The sequence below is a fragment of the Macadamia integrifolia genome, chromosome 12 (assembly GCF_013358625.1).
Source record: "Macadamia integrifolia cultivar HAES 741 chromosome 12, SCU_Mint_v3, whole genome shotgun sequence".
Classification (NCBI taxonomy): domain Eukaryota; kingdom Viridiplantae; phylum Streptophyta; class Magnoliopsida; order Proteales; family Proteaceae; genus Macadamia; species Macadamia integrifolia.
This window is the reverse complement of record NC_056568.1, coordinates 5,318,617-5,337,762: the sequence shown is the minus strand read 5'-3', so window position 1 is coordinate 5,337,762 and position 19,146 is coordinate 5,318,617. Positions and strand designations below refer to the sequence as shown.

Sequence of the window (19,146 nt, the reverse complement as noted above, 5' to 3'; positions counted from 1 at the left end):
TATCCATACTGCCATGGTCAGAATAGGTGAAAAATTAGTGAGACCATTTTTTTTTCTTCTAATTGAGCAGTGCAAAGCACAACATTGATTTGCTTCATGTTCCAGCTTCAACTAAGGTAATTGGATGAAATCTTTTGGACATTGTACACCTTATGGACAAAAATATACATAGCCAAGTTGATCCAAACAGAAAATTGGAAGCTTGCCAACAAGGATGAGCAGTTTAGGTAGAGAAACAAAATGTACATAACCAGTCCGAACATGATGACCCAAAATTGCCTCTGGTCCTTTTGGCAGAAAACTTATTAGTTATCAGTATTACATGCTTGATAGGGAAGTTCTAAGACATCATGGCAAACATTCTTGATCCTTGAGGTTGATATAATTTAGTTGAACCAACTGAACTAGCTAATGGTGGAGATGAGAATAAGTAACAGAAGTGTAGCAGCACCACAGGTGGTCTTCTTACTCACGCAAGAGATCAAGATGCACCCTTCATTTGCAGTGGAATGAACTTCCTCACTGGAAACCAAAACAAAATGTTTAGCTAATGCATAAAGGTGTTTCAGTATTAACAGAAAAAGAGCTTCTATGGAGTGAGAGGCGCCATCCTTCATTCACACTAGCACAAGGCTACAGGGGAAGGGAAGGAAGGGAGTGAGTGAGAGGGGGGGAGAGACAGAGAGGACCTTACTCTTTCTATTTGAAGAGGATCCTGGTAATATGCTTTCTTCATCTTCAGCATCACCTGCAGCAGAAATATGGATTAACAATGTCACACTCGATGCCTAAGCAAAGCTAATATGCTCATTAATGGTAGGAAAAAGTGGAAGTTGCATTCGGTGCAATCATGCTTCCTTCTTTATACAAGCACAAAAAATGGAAACAAGAAGATGAATGAGGAAAAACCCACCTAACCCATTTTCCCGATAAGTAGACATTATTTTGCAACGAAGATCACCAGCATTACTTGTTCCAAAGTTAAAAAGGCAAAACAAAGATCAATTCGTTTCATCAATATGATGCTGCAGATAAGGGACATGAGTTCCCTAACAATCATACCTTCACAGCAGAGCTAATGACAGATTCAAGGTGCTCGTGCTCGTGCTCTACCTTCTTTGTCACTGTAGCCTGTAGGCATCGTGCTGTAATTAAGGTCGCAGAAGATACCTTCAACATGCCAGCCTTTGTCATCTGCTCACCAGATCATGACAATGCTGTTGTAGCTGCAGCAATTGCAGACACAGCAACAGAAACGCTACCAAAGGAAATTGCAAATGGAGTCATGCATTGGGCTTAGAATCTTCTTTCTTCTTGTTTTCTGTCCTTTAGCCACCTCTAATGGTATTTTCTCCACCTTCACTGCCACATTGTCCTGAGAATGTACCATGTTTAAGCACGTTGTCCTGAAACAGAAAGAAATAAAATGAGGCAGTGAGATGACAAGGCTATTACCCCTTTATCTTTTGCTAGTTTCAGGCCGAAGTTTCCATTTCATTGCATTCCTTTCTCTAAGACCAGCAAAATATGGTGCAAAAATAGCTATTCCCAATAACAGTAAAAGAGACATAAAAACAGCCCCTCCCTTTCAGAATCTACCCATAGTTTCAGTAAACATCAGGTACACCAGGTGTAATTTACCCTAAAACTAGTAATTATGATGAATGATTGCAAAAATTAAGGATGTTATAGCACGTCATAACCTGCCATGAAATGATATAGTTCCATGTGATAGAGCTATACTAAACACACTGGAAATAAGCATGTTCTGTTGAGCTTGTTAACAATGTGGTCGAGCTTTCCAATCGTCTTACTGTTGCATGGTTAATATGTTCAAGGAAATGACAATGGAGTATCTAGATTCAACATAATCTCCCTCATGGTGTAAGGAAATGTTTGCGATCCACATAGCCATATATGATACAATGGCTTCTACAAGTGTGTTCCATGGTTTTAAAGAAGTGCAACAATCTAAATCCTCTGTATGTGAAATTAACCATTGTGATTGTTAGGGCATTTGCGTGCATGTCTTATGTGTAGGATATTTTCTGAATATCAAAGGGTGAAAAAAGAGCCTAATTATGTTAAATCTTTCCTGACTAATCAATGCCTACCTTAGCAATCCAAAAAACAGCCATTCGCAAATCAGAATCAAGACACCAAAAGGACTTCCAATAATCTGAAAAAAAAGATGGTGGCAATGACAAATAATCAGACCTCTAATCTTCTGAGGAATAAAAATCGTATCAAAATCTAAAACAGAAACAGCTTCCGAAGAAGCAATAAGATAGCAATAGACAGGTTTTCCTATGCAAATATTCAAAGCAATCGGAATCTGATTTTCTGAGGTTGCAGAGCTGTAGAACCTTGTGTTGTATATGACCCATTTTTATGTATATCCAACCAGAATTCACTCTTTCAGGTGGTATGTAGGGGGGGGAGTTGGAATACAAGACTGTTCGTGCAGTGTCTGCTGCTGGTTTCAGGAATTTCATTTGAACTTGAGTTGAATATGGCAAATTTTTATGTATATCATGAACAATTCTCAGTTTTACTCATAGGATGAGCAAGGGATCTACTGATTGCACAGGGGATCCGTTACACAGCGATTCAGTTCTCAAGGAATGAAATAAATTCAAACTAATTTCAATGATCAAGCTGATCCCATTTTTTACACATTCAAGCCATCAATTAACCAGGCTTGAAGATTTATATTGGTTAATTACTGTGGTAGCCTTGTAATATCAACCAGAATCTTTGGCTAAAATTTCATTTGGTCCCAAGTCCAAATGGAAGTTGGATCAGTGAACTAGCTTGCCTGCTTTAGAGTCTTAACATATTTGTTTTGACCTGAGAAAAAATTCAAGCAGAACTGTGTGCACTGGATGGAAATTTAAAATTGTATATATTAGGTGCCTTAAGTTTTCTAGCTACATCTTCCACAACATGAATCAATCTGTATAGGGATCTAATGAATGGTGATTGGAGAATGAGTGAAGGTGAATTGTAGTTCTAATCACTGTGGGTGAAGAAATTCATACAAAAACACCCATTTCTTGTTGAGAAGATAAGCTGATAATCAACTTCAAGCATAAATAAGAAACTAAGTGACAAAATCTGAATCATCTCAACGGTGGAACATAGAGAAAATTTTACCCCAAAAAACATGATGAAATATTGAGAGAGAACTAAAGTACGGGTGAGAGGTAGAGTTGGAGAGAGAGAGAGAGAGAGAGAGAGGTACCTGCAATGATTGAGGGTTGAAGCTCCTCCCTCTACCAGGACCTATAATAGATGGGCTTGCAAACTGAATTTTGCATGATCCCATTTCGTGCAGATATGACAACCTCTAAGACAGATCTCAAGTAGACTATCACTCTATATGCAAGCAAGATGGATTCAATTTTTTAGACTTGAAGCTTGAAAAATCTGGTAATTGCATGGATATGCACCCACGAACACCAAAGAACTCTAAGGACTCCAACTCATCAACACCTGGAATCTCGGTTAACTTCTTGCAGCCATTAGTGTATAGAGACCACAAGTTCTTTAACTTTGACAGACATGGTAATGTTTCAATAGAAATGCAACCTTGAATAGACAATGTCTTCAAGGATTCCAATTCGTCCACACCTTGTATCTCGATCAACTTCTTGCAATTGTTAGCAGATAATCTCATCAGCTTCTTTAAGTTTGACAGACATGGTAATGTTTCAATAGAAATGCACCCATCGATACTCAAGACCACTAGAGTTTGCAACCTATCAACTCCCTGAATTTCAGTTACCTTCTCACAACCCTCGATCTCCAATACCTGTAGTTTTGTTAAGTTTGAGACATCTGGTAATATTTCAATTGATTTGCATTCATTCACATACAATTTTTCCAAGGACCCCAATCTGCCAAGACTTGGGATCTCGATTAACATCTCATAATTAAAGAGATACAGATCTTTCAGGTTCTTCAAGGGTGAGACATCTGGTAATACCTTTAATGATTTGGATCCATTTAAGCCTAATTCTTCCAAGGATTCCAATCCCTCAAAACAGTTAATCTCTAGCGGCAGGTGCCAAAACCTTAAATCCTTTAACATCTTCAAGTTCGATAAGTCTGGTAATCTTACAATTGATTCGCACCAACAGATGTGAAATATTGTCAAACATTCCAAATCCTCAGGACCCTCAATCTCAATCTCAGATAACTTGTCACACTTCAAGACATCTAATTCACACAATTTTTTGGGAAGTTGCACCTTTTTCAATGATGGGCAATCTGATATAGAAAGTTTCTCCAGTGAGTCCAATCCCTTAAGGCCCTCAATCTCAGATAACTCATTGCATTGTTTAATTTCAACGCACACAAGATTCTTCGAGTCTGATAAATTTGGAATTGTTCTTAATAATTGGCAATTCTCTATACTCAACTTTTCCAGAGAGTACAATCCCTCAAGCACTTCAATCTCAGATAAGCCAACTCTCCTGAACTCTAAGCACCTCAATTTTTTCAAGCCCCTAAGTTTTGGCAATTTTCTCAATGAGTCACAACCCCAAATCTCAAACTGCTGCAGAGAATGTAATCCCTCAAGGCTTAATTTTGCTAGCCTGGAGCAATAACGAAGACGTAATTTCTCTAAATTTCCCATGTCCAAGTAACCTGATATTTCTCTAAGATTTTGACAATTACGAACTATCAAGCTTTTCAGACCTGAGGGAAGATGTGGGATGCATTCTAGGCGAGGGCATCGATCTAAACCAAGCGACTCCAGACTCGTAAGAGCATTGATAGCAGTTGGTATCTCCATCAAATTTGGACAGTCATAAAGTTGCAATACCACTAAATTTGTCAGATTTGAGAGCATTGGGAGTGATCTCATTTCACATAGTGAAGCATCCAAATATCTCAAACTTGGAGGAAGGTCTGGGAGATCCATCTCCAATCCCATACGAGGCTTGTTTTGATATTTACTACTAATAGTATCTTCATGTTTCATAGAATAATGGTCTGTACTTAAAATTTGGAGGTTTCTCAGTTGATGTACTGAACTAGGTAACCTTATTGTAGAAAAGTCAACATACAGCTCCGTTAAGGCTTCCAAGCGGCCCAATGTTTCTGGCAATTGGTCGATTTTTACATTTCTAATGTCAAGTATTTTGAGAGAAGTCAACTCACCAATGCTGGCTGGGAGATGCATTAGACTCTTGCACTCATTCATGTTCAATATGACTAACTTCTTAAGATGACCAATGGATGCTTCAATTGTAACCAACTTTTTACAGTCTTCAAGAACCAATACCTCCAATTGTATATTTTCTGAGAAGTCTGGAATCCGGGATAATTCATAACAATTGCTCAAGTTCAGTTTGACTAACCTCTTAAGATGACCAATGGATGCGTCAATTGTAGCCAAGTTTCTACATCCTTTAAAAACTAATACCTCCAATTGTGTATTTTCTGAAAAGTCTGGAGTTTGGGATAGTTTATAACACCTACTCAAGTTCAGAACTCTAAGAGATTTTGCCTCCTGCATAACAGAACAAAAATTTATCACATATTAATCAATTGACGTTTAAAAGTATTCTATGATTGATCGCAAGAAATAAAAGAAAGGGAGAGTTCTTAGAGACCTTGATATAGTTCCAACCCATCCAATTTTCTGTGATGTCACTCTCTGACAGATCAAGAACACACAACCTCCTTAGACTGGTTGGTGTAAATTGCATAGGGCATCTTTTCCAACTAAGCCATCTCATTTCTGGAAAAGAAAGCACCAAGTTTCCAGCAAGCTCGGCATAATCCACCTGAAGTAACCTTAGTTTAGTCATAGCGGCTAAGGATTCAATCATCATACATTGGTTATTTCCCCGATAGGGGAAGGTAATAGATAGTCCTTCAACTTTCCTTGTTCCCTGCAAAACAAAGGACCTTAAATAAGTATGGAAGATTATCATGTAAAACCAAATTTAGTAACATTCACAAAGTCTGGTCAGCCTTTAGTTAATGGGTGGGTCCAAGTTATAATGGACAAATGCCATCCACATCAGTGGTCAAATATTAATCCGAAATGAAAATGCTACAACAATTGAAAAAGCCAGAATATAACACATTTTGGCACTTTTCATAATTTGTGTATTGTATTAGGCTGAAAGCCTAAAACTTGGATGGTGAGGTGGGTGTTGGTTCCTTTCTAACATGAACCCACCCATGTCAACCATTTGGTTTGTCAAACCTTATATTGTAATGACCCATTACTTTAGCTGAAAATATACAGCTAGCTAATGGTTCAAAGCATAATTAATGACTGAAAACACAAATTTAAATGTACTAATCATTTATTGAAAACCAACCTGTTGAGTACTCAATATTCCAATACCTCCTTGTGCAAACACAACCTACTACGTTTCCCAAGCTCCTTAGGGTTTTCTTGACGAACAATTTCCCTTCCAAGATCTCTTAGCTGATCATGCATCATTAGCTCATTTTCTTCACCAATCTTAACTAGTGACTTCAGGCAAAGATTTTCAATTCCTGATTTAGGGAAAAATTCACAGCCATCCCATATGTAACATGCAATATTCTTATCCATTCTGATAAAAAAACAAGCAACATCAAGAAACATCGATTTCTCTTCATCTTCTAATCCATCATAACTTATTCTAAACTTTGTCAGCACTTCAGTATTTGGAATTTTGGCCAACTTCTTCACAGTGTCTTCCCATGTTGATTCTGTTTTATGACATAAATAAGAACCTATAACCTCAAGAGCCAAAGGAAGTCCTCCAGTAGTTTTTATCACATCTTTTGAGAGATTCAAAAATTTTTTTGGAGGTAGGTCAATTTTGAAGGCATTTTTGCTGAAAAGTTTAAGAGATTGATCTGAATCCATTTCATTGGGCTCATAAGTTTCATCTACTTCAAGAACATTTAAGACATGCCTGTCCCTAGTCGTAATAATAATCTTACTTCCAAAACCAAACCAGTCACGCTTCCCAATTATTGCATCTAAGTTACGATTTTTATCCACATCATCAAGAACAATAAGAACTTTTTTATTTGATAATCTTTGCTTGATCATATCAATTCCTTGATCAACACTAGTAATGATTGGATTCTCAAGGTTCAAGATATTAGTGAGAAGTTGACTCTGCAAATGGACAGCTCCCTTTGTTCGGAAAGTTTCTCGAAAATCTGCTATAAAGCTACATCCTTCAAAGTGATGATAGACTGTATTGTACACACACCTGGCAATCGTGGTCTTACCAATGCCACCTAAACCATGGATTCCAATAATCCGTCTATCTTTAGATGTAATATTTATCAACTTCATCATTTCTTTTATATGAGAATGAATTCCGACCATATTGTCAGAAATAGTCAAGGGGCTCTTTCTTAATTCACTCCAAACTTCGTTAACAATTAATTTTATTAACTTCCCTTCATGCCTGCATAATTCAAACAAAAAGGAAAATAAATGAGTTGGATGATGAATTAAAAAGATAAAAATGATAAAGGAATCATATGAATTGAAAATGGATGAAACATTTTGTGAACTAAAATATATTAGTTTATCACTAAAAGTAAATTATGATATTTTACTGCATTCTTCCTATTGATTCTCACCCTAAATATTTAACTGTACAGATAGAATTTTTGGAAGCCACAACGTTTGGTTTGGTTAGAGAAAAGAAGTTAAAAGGGCCGAGGCCAACGAGGTTTGACGAACTAAAAAGATTCACATTTTTGGAGAGATATTTTTAAACAGAAAACAAAGATAGTGAAGAACTAGTACAGTTTGCTTCCAGGTATTAAAGTGGGGCAGGGGCTTCTGGAATTGGAAATGACCCCACGCTTAATAGAAGAAGCATTTCATTTTTGTATAGAGCTTATGTGTCATAAAAAACATAGATAGATGAACTCCACCTTACCAACTTCCCCCCTCCTCTAAACTCAAAACTTTAGGGTCATAAGTGACCTTTCAAAATTCTATTGATCATAGATGAAAGAGAACACAGTTAAGGAGAGACAATCCTCCCCTCTACCAAATCGGCTACTAGACAGGGAGTACCTCATATAAAACTTTGCATGCCATCAAAGTCCAAAGAATACTAGATGTAGCCTACCAATCAATTGAAGGGGCATGCTAGGCTGACACTCCCTCCCTCAATGCACCTGAAATCCTCAACCCACCACCCGAACAATAAGAACTACACATGTAGATTAGATGTAGATGTTGGGGGATTGTTGTGGACCCACTAATACAATTATTTTGGTCGCTAATCCATATTCATTAGGAGTTGCTCCTCCCTTCAATGGAAATTGACTCCCAACTTCCTCCTTATTCTTGAGTAGTATTTTGATACAGACTATAAACCTGTGATAGTTGATTTCAACATTGCCAGGTCTAGATGTGTATAGAAGAGGTAGGTCATGATTAGGTGATTTTAACACCAAAGGTCACAGTGCTACTTAATCGAGGGAAGGAAAGTTTTGGAAATGGCAATTTAGAGCTGTTCTCCCATGAAAAATCATTATTTTCACAATAGTAGATTGAAATAAATCTGTACCTAGGAGCATCAACAACATATGGAAAAACCTCTCTTCTGCACAACTGAAATCCTAGTCCTGTAATGATTGAAGCCAAGGTACCACAAATTCTTAGTCTCTATGAAACACTATTCAAAGATAAGGGGCATGATGTGGATTTGTGGTCTCTAAACCCGGCTTAGATCACTTATGGGCCCACCCCGAACAATAAGACTCAACTAATCAAGGATAATGGAGATTTTCGTAAATTCGGTAAAAATCCACCTCATGAGTAAAGTAACAAGTGAAGTAGGGCTGCAACAGGGTAGGGTAGGGTTGGGAACCCCAGCCGAACCCTAAGTCCAGGGCCAGGGCCAGGGCCAAACTTGCACCCCTATAAATAGTGAAGGGATCAAATAAGAAATGAAATTTAGAATTGGGGGCTCTTTTGATAACTAAAACAAGATTAAGTACTAAAATAGATTAAGGGATTAAAAGAGGCTTAATTGTAAATACCCAGAATTTAGATGTTTAATAGCAAAGAAGAAATCAACTTTTTCTTTCTCACGTTACTCAACCCGGGACTACCAGTGGCTACTTTGAGCGAGAGAACTCACGTATATAAGCCTCAATCATCCCCTTTCCTTTTTATTATCCGTTTCATTTTTAATACAATTCTAGTAGCTATCCCGCCCCAGATAATATTCGAGTTTAGGAAAAAAAAAAAGAAGTTTGACACCCTAACAAGGGCAAATTAGTCACCGCAAATATTAATCCAAACCCAAGTCAACTCGGCCTGGTATTGGCCTAATTGATAAGCCTCAATCATCCCCTTTCCTTTTTATTATCCGTTTCATTTTTAATACAATTCTAGTAGCTATCCCGCCCCAGATAATATTCGAGTTTAGGAAAAAAAAAAAGAAGTTTGACACCCTAACAAGGGCAAATTAGTCACCGCAAATATTAATCCAAACCCAAGTCAACTCGGCCTGGTATTGGCCTAAATTGATAAGCCTCAATCATCCCTTTCCTTTTTATTATCGTTTCATTTTAATACAATTCTAGTAGTATCCGCCCAGAATATATTCGAGTTTAGGAAAAAAAAAAAAAAAAGAAGTTTGACACCCTAACAAGGGCAAATTAGTCACCGCATATATTAATCCAAACCCAAGTCAACTCGGCCTGGTATTGGCCTAATTGATAATATAGATTACAATTCGATTGGATTTTTTTTTTTTTTTCTTTTAGTAAGGACAATTCGATTGGATTGGAATTGATAGAATGGGTCCTGACAAAGAAAAAGATTTGGCTGAGACCTAAGTTGGGGAAATACAATCCTTGGGGCAGGGGCACGGGCAGGGGCAGGGGTGGAATTTCCAATCTACCCTTAAAGATTCCATTTCCCGTTTAACTCCCAAGAACCACAGGATGGATCCCCTGGGATGAGCCTAAAGATCTAAGAAACACAACGATTAGGGTTTTTGGGCCGATAAAATCCAATTTGGCAGATTAAGGCAGTAACGATTAAGATCGGTTAGAATCGAGATCGATTCATGACAATATAGAGAAGAGGTGTTGAGGACTTACCCGTCAACAGTATTCTTCAGATCCCATCCCTTGGATTCACCAACCTCTCTCAAAGCCTTCTTCCACACCTGTACAGTCTCCTTGTCGAAATTCTTCTCGTGCTTTCGAAAAGCATTCCCATAGGAGCTACCAGTAGTCTGGTTTCGGACCTCCGATGGATCTACATCGTAGAATACGGGCATCGCTTTTATTTGTCTTTTGCCCCCCTTTTTCATGTACTCCGCAATCTCTGCAACTTCATGGAGGCACCATTTGCTGGAAGCATAGTCTTTTGAGAAGATGATGATAGCGATTTTGGACTGGTGGATCGCAGGAATAAGCGCCGGACCGATCTTTTTTCCGATTCGGAGTCCTTCGTTGTCCATGAAAGTGTGGATTCCTTTATCGAGGAGGGCGTTGTAGAGGTGGTCGGTGAATTTGGTGCGGGTGTCCTCACCTCTAAAGCTCAAGAATACCTCGTAATCCCACTCAGAAGAAGAGGAATCATCGCACTCTTGTGTGGCAGATGATGATGCTGCTGCTGCTGCGTCGTTCTCTCCAGAAGAGGGAAGCGATGAAGAAGAAGAGGACTCGGACTCGGACTCGGACTTTTGTGTGGCACTGGTAATCGTTCTTTCCATTTGCAGAAGCATGATCAGTTCTTTTGTCGAAGAGTTTCTTTAGAAGAAGAACGATGAAAATCCCTCCTATAAGCCTAAAAGTAAACATTTTTCTTCCTTTCAAGAGATGTTAAGGAGAGATTCAGGAGCAGAAACTTGATTTGATGATTTGATCAGTTGTTTCTCAGTAGTCTGGATCGGAAGAACAGAAGAGGAGAAATGAAATGAAATAAAGTAGCTTGAAACACGACGAACCAGAACTTCACCCTGTAGATATAAGAAGAGAAGACTAAATCACAAAAGTAGATAAACTGAAATGAAGCTCCTGGCTGGGCAACTTTGCTTCTGAGTTCTAACAACCATGATCCTGTGTTTCTACTTTCTATAGCAAATTAGCAATAATTGAAGGGTATCGTTTTCTACCAAAAAAAAAAAAAAAAAGAACGGCAGGGTAAAGCTCTCCTGCTTTTTTCTTCAATCACCTTTGTCCTTTGTGTCTACTTTTCCAAAGGCAACAATTTAATCGCTTCCACCACCGTCCATAGAGTAAAAGAAAAGAAGATTTGTCTTGAAGCTTCCCTCCTTTTTTCACAAAACAAAGAAAAGAAAAGAAAAAAATCCCTCCAGTGCTCCAATAAAGGATGTCAATTTGGAACCAAATTTGAAAGATTTTAGAGTGCATACCCAAAATTTGCAGATCCGGTTTCTCTCTTCAGGTTGACTCATAGTTATTTGGGCGATTGATATGTATTCAGATGCTGATCTAATGGTTATAGGCGTGATACCTTTGTTCTTATCAATAAAAGCACAGTTGTTGGTGAATCAAGAACCAACTTTATGTTGGTGTATGATGTCTTGTATTCCGTCGCAGTTTAATCCAGGGAGTACTGGTGCAACACCTAGACAGGCAGTACGGCGGTCCATTAGCCGGTTAGCGGGCCGTGGGGGTTGCAAGGGGGGCAGGAGGCCCCCCTGCATAGCAGGGGGTGTAGGGGGCACAGTCCCCAGCTCGAATTTTTTATTTGAGGGCAATTGTGTACTTTTCGGATTATGGTTTTTTTGCTATATATTTGTAGCGAGGGTTTCTTTCTCTGTAATGCAAGCAATACAGAAAGGTGTGAGGAAGAGCGTTGTAACTCTATTCTCCATTGATAGTGAAGCAGGATCTCATCTCACCGGGGACGTAGGCAACCTTACCGAACCTCGTAAAATCTGTGTGCATTGTTTGTTTTGTTTTTCCGTTATCTTCTGCATCATTTTAGGGTTGTGTTTCTACACTTTATTAGTATTATCGATTGATCCTCTGCAAAAGTTTTGTGATGTGAATTGAAGATGTATGCTCTTGAAAGAGACAAGGGTGGCTGTGAAGCTGTTGCAGTCAAAGGAGGTATTGGAGTAGGTGAAGGGAAATCTTGGTCTGCTTTGTTCTCAGAGAAATCTTTGAAGAGAGTTGATGGCTTACGATTGGATCATGTAAAGCCATTACTTGTGGATGGGAATGTTGTTGCTCAGTCTTCTTTGTCTATGACGGGAGAAGGGATCAAGAGATGGGAGAAAGTTTTGGTTGGGCAGTTCTTGGGAAGGAGACCCCCTTTTTCAATAACTAAAGAGATCTTGCTTAATCAGTGGAAGTTGACTGGCCATGTTGACATGTTTATGTTAGAAAGTGAAGTTTTTATTTTTCGTTTTAATGTGGATGAGGATCGTGTGAAGGTTTGGGAAGGAGGACCCTGGTTTGTTAATCGAAGACCATTGTTATCAAGGCCATCAAGTCCGAGCGTAGTGGTGGATAAAGTTCATCTGAATTCAATTCCTGTTTGGGTGTCATTGCCTAACTTACCTTTTCATTATGGACTGTAGAAGCCTTGAGCAGTATTGGGAGTGTTATTGGGAAGCCTATCACTACGGACAGGTGTACTCGAACAATGGATCGATTATCTTTTGCAAGGATGTGTGTGGAGATTCAGGCTGGAGTCGAGTTGCCAAAGTTCGTCCCTGTGCATGATGAGAGCGGAGTGGTGTTTTCCCAAGAAATGGTGTATGAGTGGAGGCCTACCTCTTGTAGTTTGTAAGGTTTTTGGTCATGAGACTGCTCGGTATGAGAAAGGAGGTAGTTCGACTTTTCAGTCCAAATGGGTCCGGAAAGGGAAGAATTGCGGTGGTGCTCGGCCATGTGAGGTGGTGCTCAGTGAAGGAGGAGATGTGGAAGCAAGAAGTTCGGGTGCTGGTGTGGTTGCCACGTAAGCATTAGTGATGGATTCTAATTAGGTAGGTGTGAATTCAAATTTTAATTTAAATTTGAATTCATACAAGGATTTGAATCAGGGGATAATAGGAGGAAATAAAGGAAAAGGAAGTTTGGGTGAATTTGTGAATGTGAAGAGAGGAGGGAGACCCAGTCAAGGTGATGGTTCGGCTACGGTTGTTCATCAATTGAATTCGTTTTCAGCTTTGGCAGGATTGGAGGTGGAATCTAATGGCATGGAGGAGTCCATTCGATTAGATGAAATTGCTGAGGTGGAGGGGTTGTTAGAGGAGGGGGAGATAGGTGAGGGGAATAGTGATGAGGTGGCAATGTTGGATAAGGTGCTTCATTGTTAACCCAACCCAAAGATAAACAATTGGAATGGAGATGGGTCGGGTGTAGGGGTGTCAATTCGTGGCCCGACCCGATGGAACCGACTGGAACCGACTGGAACCGACCGTTTATAGACCGGCCCGTTTATAAACGGTTGGTCTCAGTCCTGATAATTGGACCGTAGGGCGCCCGACCGAGACTGACCAATTAATACCCGACCGAGACGGGTCTATTTTGCACCGGCCTGGCCCGGCCCGGTTGTAAGATACCTATTTTACCCCCATATGAAAGAGTTAAAAATAAAAAATAAACAAAGAAACAAAAAAGGCAAAAAGGCAAAACCCAAGTCCGTAGTCGGTCTTCAACCTTCCTCTTCGTTTGACACTGCGCCGCGACCGCCGCTGTGGTTCTCTATTCTCCGTTGTCGCCGATTCGCCAGTCGCCAAGCCCAAGCAATCTTCATTTCTATTTGGTCGACAGTCGACTGTTGTTGGCGGTTGTGTTTCACCATTGTCACCAACTCTAAGCACTCTTCGTATCAATTTGGCCGACTGTTATTGCGCCAGCAGCGCCGCGGCTGTGTTTCTCCATTGTTGCCAAGCATTTCTTCACTGTCTGCAAGGGGAAAAGTGAAACTTGGTTAGTGCTGCCTTTCTAGGTACGTACTTGGATCTTCCATTTTCATTACCCTGTTCCTTGATTTTGCTGTTTTTGTATCTATATAAAACCGATATTGCTTAAATGAAAAGATCGACTAACTACATCAATTCTGGAATGGTATTGGATTCTCTTCTACATCTTTTCTTTTCTGCTTCACCTTCGATGCGTGGTTTCAATTTCATCCCCGGCCATCTAAACGAAATTGAGGTGCTCAAGTTAAGCGATTCCAAACAAAACCTCTCTGGACCCAATCTTGATCTCCTGCCGCCGCCGCCTGTTGAGTCCTCGCCCATCATCCGGGGTTGTTCTCAGGGTGTATCTGCACCTATTGGTTGCGTTGAGAGTCGAGACTCGAGAGAGAGGGTTATGGACTCCATCCAAGTGAAATAGGAAAAAGGAGAAGAAGGGAAAGAAATTAAAACCGATGGAAGTTTTTCTGTCATGGTTTAATATTAAATTCCTCTTAAACTTCAGAAAGATAAGCTTATACCAACAAACCTACTATTGAAACTGCCAACTGAATGACAAAATTATAAACTGCTGCTCCTTGCGGCTGCATTCGAGTTCCAAAATAAGTATTATAATGATATAGACATATAGTTACCAAGAAGGGCAAATAATATTTTACTATGTTAAAGACAAGTAGCATTATGGAGGATGCAGACCCATCCTTAAAACTTGACTAGTGAAGCATAAGGTAGTACCTGGCAACCAAGAACATGATGCAGAAGCTGTTGCAACACTGGCAATTGTTCAAGCGATTCGGCAGTGTTCAGTTGGGTAGGTTTTTTGGTTTAACAAACCATAATTATATCATTTATTTGCCACGATTTAAAATGCTATAAAGGAATAATCATGATCCAAATTAAAAGTTTGGTATTTAAAACTTGATGGCTGAATGTGAATTGTAACAGGAAAAGCTCATGATTTATTGTACCCTAAAACACTTATAAACACCCAACCCATAACAATATCAACTGTTCTCTACCCAAACCCTAACCTCACTCTACTTATTAGAGATTTATTCCTTTTCCTTTTTTTCCTATAATTTTCTTTACTAATAAGTAAAGTAGCCTTGTTGATTATGCAAAGCAATAACTAATGCTAAAGGTAGAGTACTAGATTCAACTGATGAACACTAAAATGTAAGCAATGTTTGTACTAAAATTGTCACACCCCGTTCACACAGAACCGGACCGATGATCGAGTTAACTCCGGTTAACCCAAACTTACCAGGATCATCTGATACAATACCCAACCACAGCATACACACATCTAAGATAAACGTTCAAAAGTTCAGCAGCAGACTTAATTTACCTGTAAATACCCCCAATATACTTGATACCCAAATTGTAGTATATAGATAAATACATGTGGGCCCGTAGGTATGATATTTACACAAAAAGAATAACAATTCACGTATCAAGTACACAAAAAGGGGTCATCAAAAGAATAAAAAAGTAAGACCCTTTACGGCGTCACTGCTGCGGTCTCACAGTACAGCCCTCGCATGAGCTATCCGTACTGTGCTCATATTCCTTGGGGACCCACCAATCCACTTCGGGGAATTTAGCTGTGGGACCCGACCCTTGATCTTCAGGCTGGTGACCTGCAAAATCATCTAAAAGAGGTGCGCACGTGGGATGAGCTCACTAGCTCAGTAAGTGAAAAGAAGGACCACACAACAATCCACACAACAATCACAACCATATGCACTATATGTTATGCAATTCATTTTAAATCACATCCACCTAAACAACATTACTAAGTCTTAGGTTTAGTGCTACTACAACCACAGTGCTCGTATACTCCAAGTACGAGTTGTGAACTCCATCCCGCGATACGCCCATAGGGCTGTCGGAGAAGGCCCACCGTGAGTACTCGAAAAAGTAAAACATGCCAACTACCGGCTCTCAACATAAAAGTAAATGACAGAAAGTAAAGGTGCTAACTCCAGCAATTGAAAAGCAGTACGATTGACCCTCTTGAATATACCACTGAGGTTGCCGACTATCCTAATTACCATCCGGGCGTATGTCTAACCGTCACAGTGATCCGACAACCACGACCACTGCTTCCCCCCAAATGGTAACCCAACACCTCAACCCTTGTTGGGAAGGGTCGTAGCACGGGAAGATGATAACCCTAAACCGCATGCTCCTATATGACATAGTACTATTGCATAGTGTCATCGCGTCCCATTCCATGAGCCACCAATACACTCGTTTTCAAGCCGACTACAACATCTAGTCTAATAATGCATCATGCACAATGATTCCATCATTCATCACGTAAGCACATTAATCATTTAGCATTGAGAAAGTAAAACACCACACGCATGTCATAATCATATGAGGATGACTAAGCTACACATAGTTTGCATGATGACATGGCTAATTTAGATACAATTGAATGATGTACAACAAGCCTTAAAATAAAGCCAAACGTCCTCTCCCCACTTACTTGTTGTGTACAATGACTCACGCCCGGTACAGGTGAGATCCGGCGTGAGAAACGTAAACTTTGGTGAACCTATTATAAGTGAATGGGGTTAGCACTTCACCACCTTCGGGTCAAAACTAACAAGATTTGATGACAAAATCAAGTTTAGAATCATAAAAGAAGGTTGCACGTCCGTTTTGGGTCCATTCAGACACAAAAATCACGTTGGGGGCTACTCGGGTGGGTCAGACAGCCCACCTGTCACGGCCCACCTGTCATCTCAGGTGGGCAGGTAGACCCACCGGTCATGACCAGCGGGCAGGCAGACCCACCGGTCGGCCCACCGGTGGGGACCTAGGGCTGGGTCATGACCGGCGGGTAGGTCGGCCCACCGGTCGACCTGCTGATCGGTCCATCGGTCATTACCGATGGGCAGGTCGGCCCATTGATCGGCCCCGAGGACCTGCCCTCTCAGGCGGGCCACGCAGCCCACCGGTCTCGGCCCACCAGAGAGGGCGAAAAAATGCCTTTTTCGCTGAAATTTTCCCCAACCTTGGGGGAATCAAATGGGGCTTTTTCAATCACATTTTCCACACATTCAGGGGTTTTGCTCAAGAACTCTTTCAAAAACCCCAAAATCACTTCTTAGCTTAAGAAATCACCAATGCTTGTTCAACCTTGTAAATACTTCTGCAAATCCATCAAAATCAACACATAGACCATCTATCAAACCTTAGATTCATCATCTCAAGGGGGATTTACAAGATCTCAAGGAACTCTACCCAAATCAATGGTTTTACTTGGGTTTGGTAAAAATTTAAGAAACATAGCTTTTGCTCACCTCCAATCGTAGATCTCGTATTGGGGATCACTCTTCCGGCATCGGAATGGGAAGATCAAACCTTGGCGCCGCTTAAATCCTTTCCTTCCTCCTCTTCCTTCCCCTTTCTTCTGCTACGTTCTCTTTTCTCCCTTTTTTTCTCTCTCCTCTTTACTCTTTTCACCAAACCTCTTAATGTAATAAATGAGAAAATGAAAAACATAATAATACTATTTATACCTTTTTAAAACCACTAGTAACCACATTGGTGGGTCACTCAGGTGGGAGGATGCGCCCACCTGTGACCGCCCACCTGAGGGCCAAAAATTGGCCAACAAGCGGGATTTTGATGGAATTCGACTCTCGGCACACGGTATATTATACGTATGTGCTTTAGGATGTGGCTACATACCAGCATTATCCGTACATGCCCTTATGATACGCGCATGTGCACGACTTGGGTACACCCGTCTCCTCTGGCACTGACTCGAACTTGTCTGGCCAATCTGTGTTCAAAGTCACCCTTGCCATCATGGTCCATAAGGAACCTGCCTTAACTCTCTTTGGTTCGGGTCCTGCATGGTTAAACCGGGTCAACCGTGTAATTAGACCAGATTTTAAAAGTAGGGTATCATACATTGTGTCATTTATTTATGGGAAAAAGAACCCTATCAAAAGCTATTGGTTTTTATTTATTTATTTATTTATTATAATAGTTTTCGTCTCCCTTTCTTTCCTCTATGATTGAACAGAAAATCTGATTGGTAAAAGTCGTTATCCAGCAGTTTATAAAGGGTATTTATATGGGGCAAGCCAATGGCAGCCAATGGTGGCAATTAAACAACTTGCTCGAAACACTTCAGTTCATAAGAGAACCATGGCCTTTTTACTTGAACTTGGAATCATAGTCCTTATAAACCACCCTAATGCTGCTAAATTGAATGCACGCCATGGGTGGTTGGATGATATATTTAAAAGAGAAATTTTATGTGTGAAAAATATAGTACTAATCTTAAGTTTTGTGGGGGGATTCAATGAAATTACATGAAATTGGTGAAAAGACAGGCACAAATACACACTAATTTGACTCAAAACAAAATAGCACACTAAAAATTATATTTAGTTACACGTGCATTTGCACGTGTGTTTTTGCTAGTGTATATATATATATATTAGTTATTTCATATATATATATTAGAAATTTTATGTGTGAAAAATATAGTATTAATCTTAAGTTTTGTGGGGCGATTCAATGAAATTACATGAAATTGGTGAAAAAACCTGCACAAATATACACTAATTTGACTCAAAACAAAACAGCACACTAAAAATTATATTCAGCTACACGTGCATTTGCACGTGTGTTTTTGCTAGTGTGTATATATATATATATATATAGATATTAGTTATTTCATATTTTGCAGGGTTAGGATCAGGGTCATCCCGGCCCGACCCTGAAAATTAGGGGCCAATCAAGGTGGGTAAGGTTGGGTTGAACCCTGAAGGGTTGGGTCTGGGTAAAAGTTTTGTGGCCCTGGGTTAGGGTCAGGGCGGGTTTGGGCCCAATTAAGGGGACTCAAGGTTGGACTAAGGTTTTAAGAAGTCCGGCCCTATTGCACCCCTAGTTACAACTTAGTAAAGTTGACTGGATAACAAGTTTTTAAAATTTTATACCAATGTTACATCCAACTAAGTATTTCTGTGAAAATTCACTTCACTGTTTTTTGCAACCAAATGACTCAAAAGGAGGAAAAAAAAAATTCACTTCTTTTCCTTCACTTTTTTTTTTCCATTTTCTTTGCAATCAAACCGAACCTTGAAAGGATATACAGTGAATGAAAATTGCAGATTAATTATTAAAAAAAGTTTCCTTGGAGAAGTGATCTTCATGGTTTTTTTTTTCTACCATATACAGAGAATATAATACTCTTTTTTTTTTT

General features: G+C 39.7%; 2 protein-coding genes across 8 annotated transcripts; both read right to left on the bottom strand.

Annotated features, from left to right (window-relative positions):
- Positions 1–34: 34 nt before the first annotated feature.
- LOC122094686 (putative adenylate cyclase regulatory protein) lies at positions 35–5,846 on the bottom strand. 7 transcript variants are annotated; one of them, XM_042665278.1, is made up of 7 exons: positions 5,625–5,846; positions 3,245–5,521; positions 2,115–2,179; positions 1,063–1,406; positions 914–969; positions 695–748; positions 35–522 (listed from the first exon to the last, which is right to left on the bottom strand). In XM_042665278.1, exons 1-2 carry the CDS (start codon positions 5,844–5,846, stop codon positions 3,374–3,376), a joined length of 2,370 nt encoding a protein of 789 aa, XP_042521212.1. In that variant the 3' UTR covers positions 35–522; positions 695–748; positions 914–969; positions 1,063–1,406; positions 2,115–2,179; positions 3,245–3,373. The 7 variants fall into 7 exon arrangements, with proteins under 7 accessions (XP_042521212.1, XP_042521214.1, XP_042521208.1 ...); XM_042665280.1 differs by having other exon boundaries at positions 690–748; positions 914–1,406; XM_042665274.1 differs by having other exon boundaries at positions 914–1,406.
- On the bottom strand, positions 5,771–11,285 carry LOC122094687 (disease resistance protein RUN1-like). The gene is made up of 3 exons (XM_042665282.1): positions 10,108–11,285; positions 6,345–7,439; positions 5,771–5,906 (listed from the first exon to the last, which is right to left on the bottom strand). The coding sequence occupies exons 1-2, from the start codon at positions 10,737–10,739 to the stop codon at positions 6,356–6,358; spliced, it is 1,716 nt and encodes a 571-aa protein (XP_042521216.1). The 5' UTR covers positions 10,740–11,285; the 3' UTR covers positions 5,771–5,906; positions 6,345–6,355.
- Positions 11,286–19,146: the final 7,861 nt, after the last annotated feature.

What these genes read in the sequence shown, in the direction of transcription:
- LOC122094686 (XM_042665279.1), bottom strand. Translation starts at nt 5,846, where the DNA reads ATGATGATTGAATCCTTAGCCGCTATGACTAAACTAAGGTTACTTCAG. An exon ending in TGGGTTGGAACTATATCAAG is followed by an intron (nt 5,522 to 5,624) that starts GTCTCTAAGAAC and finishes TCTGTTATGCAG; the next exon opens with GAGGCAAAATCTCTTAGAGT.
- LOC122094687 (XM_042665282.1), bottom strand. Translation starts at nt 10,739, where the DNA reads ATGCTTCTGCAAATGGAAAGAACGATTACCAGTGCCACACAAAAGTCC. An exon ending in CTGAAGAATACTGTTGACGG is followed by an intron (nt 7,440 to 10,107) that starts GTAAGTCCTCAA and finishes TGAATTATGCAG; the next exon opens with GCATGAAGGGAAGTTAATAA.